At 36.0% G+C, this 7,032-nt stretch overlaps 1 protein-coding gene across 1 annotated transcript; it reads right to left on the reverse strand.

The window, feature by feature from the left end:
* Positions 1-1,763: 1,763 nt before the first annotated feature.
* Positions 1,764-4,835, reverse strand: LOC131026823 (laccase-11). Its single transcript, XM_057956815.2, has 6 exons — positions 4,684-4,835; positions 4,435-4,586; positions 3,879-4,123; positions 3,434-3,562; positions 2,152-3,072; positions 1,764-2,037 (listed from the first exon to the last, which is right to left on the reverse strand). Exons 1-6 carry the CDS (start codon positions 4,777-4,779, stop codon positions 1,907-1,909), a joined length of 1,674 nt encoding a protein of 557 aa, XP_057812798.2. The 5' UTR covers positions 4,780-4,835; the 3' UTR covers positions 1,764-1,906.
* Positions 4,836-7,032: the final 2,197 nt, after the last annotated feature.

A 7,032-nucleotide genomic window follows, 5' to 3' on the forward strand; every position in this document is an offset into this window, starting at 1 on the left:
GTTTAGGAATAAGGAAGATAATCATGTCCACAAGCAAAATCCAGCTCCACAAGATCCCGTGAGCAAATGCAAGAAAATGCAGAAAGAAATGCTAAAACTGCAAAATAGAAAACAAATTGAAAAGAAATGTTTTTTTTTGGTTGATGCAAGATTGCCAAGAACCGGGGATGATCCTGCATCAGTTTCTAGATGCAAGGGTCCTCAATAATTACCACCTAGAGGGATAGAGAGATATTGGCAAGAGTTAGCTCTAGAATCATTGCAAGTAGGGAGTGTAATTCCCTTACATGAAATGATATCTTGGCATGGGCTCATCATTTGACAAATAAGTACTTGGTGGCTACGGGCTACTTGAAGCTTGTTAGAAAAATGTATGGTAGAGTTTGGGTTCCATGGTGGAAATAGGTGTGGGATAAATTTTCTTAGCCCAAATGCATTTTTTCTTGTGGTTTCTTGTTTAATATGGATGCCTTATTTTGGATAATTTATATAGGCATGGCTTCCAAGGACCGTCCATTTGTGTAATGTGTCTTAAATGTGAAGAATATGCTCCTCATATTTTTTATCAATGTCCTTTCTCTTGGGATATTTGACATTTGTGGTGGAGAATTCAGAATCAAGCCTATTTGCATGTCTCGTCATTGGTTGACTTCTAGGATCAGTTGAGTCACCCTCTAGTTAAGACATCTTTTCTCTAGGTAGTCTATGCTATTAGGCCTACTTTTATTCTATGACATCTCTAGTTGAAATGGATTTGTTAGATATTTCAAGGAGTGAAGTGGATGTCCAACGATTGTGGGGAAAAATTGTTTGCACACTTCATGAGACTATTTCGACTAAGTGTGATATTTTTGTGTAGTGGATCCTAAGCATGTGGGTATTTCTAGAAGGTTGTGCTTCTTTGCTCAGGGGATTGCTACTTCTACTGGTGCGAGATATAGACAACCAAAGAAAAAGATTGATTGCGTGGGTCGCTAGCTTTTTTTTCATCAAGGAGTTTTGAAGATAAATACTAATGGCTTCTAGGGGGAATCCCAGACATGCTAGTGTTGGTGATATTGGTAGAGATAGTTTTGGTGTTGTCCAATTTTTCTTTTCTATTTATAAAGTGTTACACACAAATAATTTCATGGAGGCTCTTACAATCTTGTATGCTATGGAGAGAGGTTTTTCTCTCAGTTGGAAAAGGATTATTTGTAAATTTGATTCACAAGTATTGGTGAATATGTTACGTGAGCAGCAATTGGTTGTTGCTAACTAGCATTTAGTCGTAGTTATTAAGCGAATTCTAATCCTCAGTAGGTCTTTTGACTCTATTACCTTCTCTCACATTCCCCAGAATAGGAACAAAGCAACATATTGCTTGGTCAAATGAGTGTTTGAATGATTGGAGGGTTGGAATGTTGTGGACAGAGGTCATTTACCTTTGGATTTATGTCATATGTTTGATTAATTAGTTGTAGACAATAAGACTGTCTAATTGATTGTGCTATGTTGGGCCGCTGGCCATTTTAGATTTATAATTTTCTTTTGTTATTAATAAATTTTTACCCTTTTATTTAAAAAAAGATAGATTCAAAGTTAATACTATGACTCACTAGTAGTCTTTATGCATTATGTCTTCCAAACAAATTAAGCTTAGCAAAGATGTAGTAAACATTAGCATCAATGAGTAGATGATAATGAAAGAAGTCTACTTCTACATCAGTAATGATATTAGACATGATAGAAACTATGTATATCATTGCTTTGATATGCCACCATGAACAAGGAAACAAAATTTATTGGAAAACATTGGATCATTACAAAATCCCTCATTGAAACTTTCACCGCTGCAACTATGGACTGCCAATCATAGCCTTAGTCAACATATGGTAGTAAAAATCTTATCAATCTATATGTGAATTTAGCATTTTGGAAGGTCTGCTGGAGGAGGCAATATGGATTGTTCAGGCCCATTTCCATTCTCCACCACAAATGCCATCTTCAGTCCCCATGTTGTATGCACTTCCAGATGACAATGCATGAACCACACCCCTGTACATCGATTATTCATCACGTCAGAATTAAGAATCACGGTTAGTGCCATGTAAACTGCAAGGAAAATTTACCAAATAGGAGTTAAAAAAATCTTATAGAACATATACCCACCAGGATTATCTGCTCTGAATCGAATAGCAGTCCATCCTCCTGTTGGCACTCCCACTGTATTACGCTCTGGAGGGTCTACCAAATTGAATTTGGCTGGGTCCTTATTTGGGTTGTAGTTACCAAAACCTGACCCAACAATGAAAAAATTGAAGCCATGGAGATGAATTGGATGATTATCAACTGTAAGAATGCTGGTGTCCTGAAGCACCAACTGCACTGTTGAATTGTATGTCAAACTAGTAAGTCTTGTTCCTTTGGATGTGAAGAGGTTCTTAGGTGGTGTGCCTGTGTAATTGAAGGGCGTGGGAGGATTATCTGGAAAATCTTTTGTGAAAACTCCACTAATGTTGTTAAAATGTGCTTGCAAAAGAGCAATTGTGGGCATGATAAAGCTTACATTGTTGATTGAAGCAGATGCACGGTTGCCATTAACACAAGTTGGGCATGAATCCAATGCAAGTCCTATTGTGAACAGTAGATTTCGGTCTACTGTCTTAGGGACTTTTGCAGGAAACGCTACAGAATTCAAGCTTTTAAGGCTATTGCTGAAGTTGGTATAGAAAGCAGTATCGTTTATCTTAGGGATTACAGGCTTTATGGGGTTGGAAGTATTGGGTGTTCCGATGTATTGAAGTATTCCTACTGCAGTCATGTTGTCGACTGGGATGGGGGCGTCCATGAATGCTCGGACTGCCATGAAACATCTTCCTGCTTTCTTGTCTGTGTTCACGAGAACATTTGTTGTCTGGCCAGGAGAAATGGCTATTGCGTTTGTCTTGAATGGCTTGGTGTATACTGCGTCAACTTCTACCACTGTTAAGAGATGGTTTGCTATGCTGAAAAAAACTTGATCATTAAGCGCAGCGTTGATGATTCGGAGGAGGTAGGTTTTATCAGGCTCTACTGCCAAAGCATAAGTATCTGCAACAAAACAATTTCAGAGAACTTAGAGCTGACTGACTTAACTTTAGAAGGGATTACTATAAGAAGTACTGATTATAAATTTGTATGCAGGCTGGCAGTATAAGCAAACAATGTTTCACTATCTATTATAAATGTGTAAGATTTGTAAACAATGTGTTAGAAAGTTAATGGTTTATTAGTAAAAATAATGATTAAATTGATTACAATTTCATACTATAATGCAGTCAACCACTTTTAACAGGCAAGCTTGGGTGAAATCAAAGATTATTCTAATTGCCATAGTTAAACTGGATTTTTATTAAGATTCTTAGAAAGTTATTATAAAAAAGTAATATAAATAAAGGTAAAGAATTGTTGCCTTTAGTGGAACAACTGAAGAGAGGCCCGGGTTTCCCATTAATAGTGTGAGCATCTGATGCATTTGGGGCTCCTCCTGATTTGAGAGCCTGATTTATTACAGCTTCTGTGTCTGCATTCCACCATTCCCCTGTACCATTGAAGCAAAAGATACAAAATTATCGATGCTGTTAAAGTCAGACAAAATGATCTCATTTGAGGAGATGTTACATGAATTTTTGAGTTGTAGAGTCAAATCAACAAGATAGAAACAAGTTACCATACAAAAAATGATTCTAACCCAACACAAGATTTGATATTATGGTTGGAGGAAATGTATGTTAAAAATACAAACAACTCGCTGTAGATAATTTTAGATTATATCAAATGGGTCCTATTTAAATTGCCTATGAAATATAACTATTAACAGTGTAAAGGCCAGATAAGTTATATCAACCTAAGCTTACCTAGAATCAGGGTGACTTCCTTGTGAGGTTTGGGGAAAGGATATGGCACATGTTTCTTTGGCAAGATGACAATGGGGCCATGCAAAGTTGCACGTAGCCACAGAATATGGGCATGATAGAACAGTGTGCCTCTTTGCCCAGTGATTGTAAAGTTGTATACAAAACTTTGGCGTGTTTGAATAGGGCACTGTGTGATGTATGCAGGCCCATCAGCCCACCCAGTCCTTAACTGTCTGATTCCATGCCTGCTCACATATAAATCAAACTCAATTATAAGTCTCAAATCATGAAACAAAGAAGATTATTATATTTTCTATTCTTTATTTATGTATTCGATTGTCTATAAAAAAATTTTAGCATCAAAATTTTGAGTCATATAACGTTATTATCAAGCTCAAATAGTCATAAGTAATCTACATAATATGACCCAAAACATTGATGTTAAATTATCTTAACAAACAATTAAATCTAAAAACAAAGAATAGATAAGTACATGAAGTAATTGTTGTTTTTGAACAATCGAGAGTATTCAAAGGCTTATTCTAGTAGTTTTTACCAGTGTATGGTAACGTTGTACTTCACATGATTTGTGACATTGACTAGCACCGTGTCACCCTCTCTTGCATATATTGTTGGGCCTGGATATCTCCCATTCACTGTCACAATAGGTTTTGTGTGGCATAAACGTGTATAATTCTTGAGTCTTATCTGCAACACAGAAATCAGATAAAACCCATCAGAAAAAAAATTAGACAATGTGATTTTAGTCTTAGAAATCAACTACATAAAATTCACTCCAGCTTACCGTAAAATTATAATGCCTGGTTTTTGCCTCGACAGTAACAGACAGCAGAATAAGTATGACAAAACACAGCATTATAGTGTTTGAGAGTACCGCCATGGCAGACAAACTATATATGGTTAGCTAAACAGGATACAATCAGATCAGTTTGAAGGATGGTTGGCTTACATCAATGACAACCCATATATATACATTTGGTAAATATGTTGTTCTTGAAAAACTTCCAGAGGTAATATCAAGTTGGTACAATGTCAAAAGTTTCCTTTAATCTCACACATTAGTTAACTCATCCAATGTTTTAAATCTGATTTTTCTTTAAAAAAATTAGATTTTGAGCTAACTCCATTGATTTTTGGTGATTTAGTTATTTGAATTGTAAGATACGAAACCATTTTGGTAAGTGAAACTGGTGCCACGTCTGGGGACAAATCATAAGAAAATGCTCTCAGTGATAGCTCCTTTTTCTATTAGGTGTTATAAATCAACTGGTTCAGTTATTCTATCTTTGTTAAATGAGGTATGGTGTTTATGATAGGGAATTGTAGATAGAGGACTTGACATTGAAACAAGTTTCGGCCTCTGTAGATAGTGAAGGGTGATTATGAATGATACTGCCAAATTAGTTACATGGTTGGTGGGCATGAACAAGCATTTACCAACCCTGGCTATGCCCTACCAAAGTTAATTGAGTGACTAAATATCATTTCTTATGGAGGGATATATATTTAAATAATGCGATCTACTTTGTCTGCTGAACAAGGCTTTTGAGACTTGTTATATGGATTATCGATGTGCTTAGTCCAGTTTTATATATCCATCTTTCAATAATATCATGACTATAATGACTATAATATATTTACCAGAAAACAAAATATTTATCTGTGGAATCATCCTGAGAGTAAATCATTTTCTTATCATTAGAATGCTGTTGGAATAGGTCTATGATTAAACATGAAGGTGAATAAGTTTTATGGTGGCCATTAATATTTCTAAAATTAGAGTTAAAAAAGCTGACTAACGTGAGGAGACTATCAAACGACTCTAAAGCAAGAACCTAACATTCTTTTCTGTTTTTTAACTCATCTGGGGTTTTGTCTTTAGGTAGAAGCACAGTTTTATCCCGTACTACAGAGGTACATTTTGTCAATTTTCTTTTAGTTATAATTAGCAGAGTTTTAGTTATAAGTTTCCCGGCCGGCGAGCGAGTCCCGCGCCGGCGAATCAGAAAAACCAGTTTTTTGTCTTATCTTAAGTCAATCGTACACTTTAATGTATCACATCTCTCATCTTCCGTACAACATGTAAAATCGTTCTCTTATCAAAGATAGGTTAACGGGCTTATCTGTTCTAGAAATAATAAGAGTGTGGGCTCATAAGTCATAACCTACTACGGTAGGAGGAAAAATCTGACCTAAAGAAACAATTTCATTTTGAGATATTATATTTTGTTTCGTTCTAAAGTATAATCTATAGAATTATTAGCTGATAGGCTATATATGGTGGGCACACTGGAATTTAGTATTTTCACGTCATCCAAAAAATGAAATCTGATATGGAACGAATGATAAGGCGTGAGGTCTTTAACGGGAAACAATGACCCTATATCTCTTAATAACCAACACATGCCATTTCAATTTCATCATTAACTGTTTGGTTTTATTTGTGAGCAAAATCTCCATTTCTTCAGGGATAGTAGGAAAATATCCTTCAGAGCGATCGGGATCTTGTTCATGCTAGTTCCCATTGAGAGGTCTTGTGGTCTCTAGACCATTTTGTCATCTTTTCTTGCCCTAGGTCGACGGTTCCCTCTATGTCGTATTGATACTCCATGGATTCATTATGCTTCCAATCCTATCTTTGGCCTCCTTAATGGTTGTTAAGTAGGTGAGCGCTAATGAAGATAGAGGTGGTTTCAATTTAGGCCTTGTTAATGCCTAAGAGGTTAATATTTCAAACTCTAATTTGTTTACCAAGTGCATACAATAGCACTTTCTAGACAACCACCACCAGTGCTCCAATGTGGAAAAACAATTCTTGCCCCACAATTAGTTCTAGAGGTCCACATTATTATTGTTATTGTTATTATTATGTTGCTTGATGTGATGATTTGAGAATGATTTGACATGGGATGCGATGGTTGGGATTGAATTGGGGCCAATATTGCTGGAGGATTATCATCTGGTGGATTGTCACTAGACTCCTCTTAGAAAAATCTAATTTGTATGTATTCTCTAGTTATTGCAAACGTTGAGGCCACATTTGTCTGAGGCATTCTATCAAACAGTTCATGTGACTTCATTTCTTTGTCTTCAAAGTGAAAAAGCTAGTATAATGACACATAATTGTGAAGAA

The sequence above is a fragment of the Cryptomeria japonica genome, chromosome 1 (genome assembly GCF_030272615.1).
Source record: "Cryptomeria japonica chromosome 1, Sugi_1.0, whole genome shotgun sequence".
Taxonomy (NCBI): domain Eukaryota; kingdom Viridiplantae; phylum Streptophyta; class Pinopsida; order Cupressales; family Cupressaceae; genus Cryptomeria; species Cryptomeria japonica.

What these genes read in the sequence shown, in the direction of transcription:
- LOC131026823 (XM_057956815.2), bottom strand. Translation starts at nt 4,779, where the DNA reads ATGGCGGTACTCTCAAACACTATAATGCTGTGTTTTGTCATACTTATT. An exon ending in GGAAGTCACCCTGATTCTAG is followed by an intron (nt 3,563 to 3,878) that starts GTAAGCTTAGGT and finishes TCAATGGTACAG; the next exon opens with GGGAATGGTGGAATGCAGAC. An exon ending in CTTCAGTTGTTCCACTAAAG is followed by an intron (nt 3,073 to 3,433) that starts GCAACAATTCTT and finishes GTTTTGTTGCAG; the next exon opens with ATACTTATGCTTTGGCAGTA.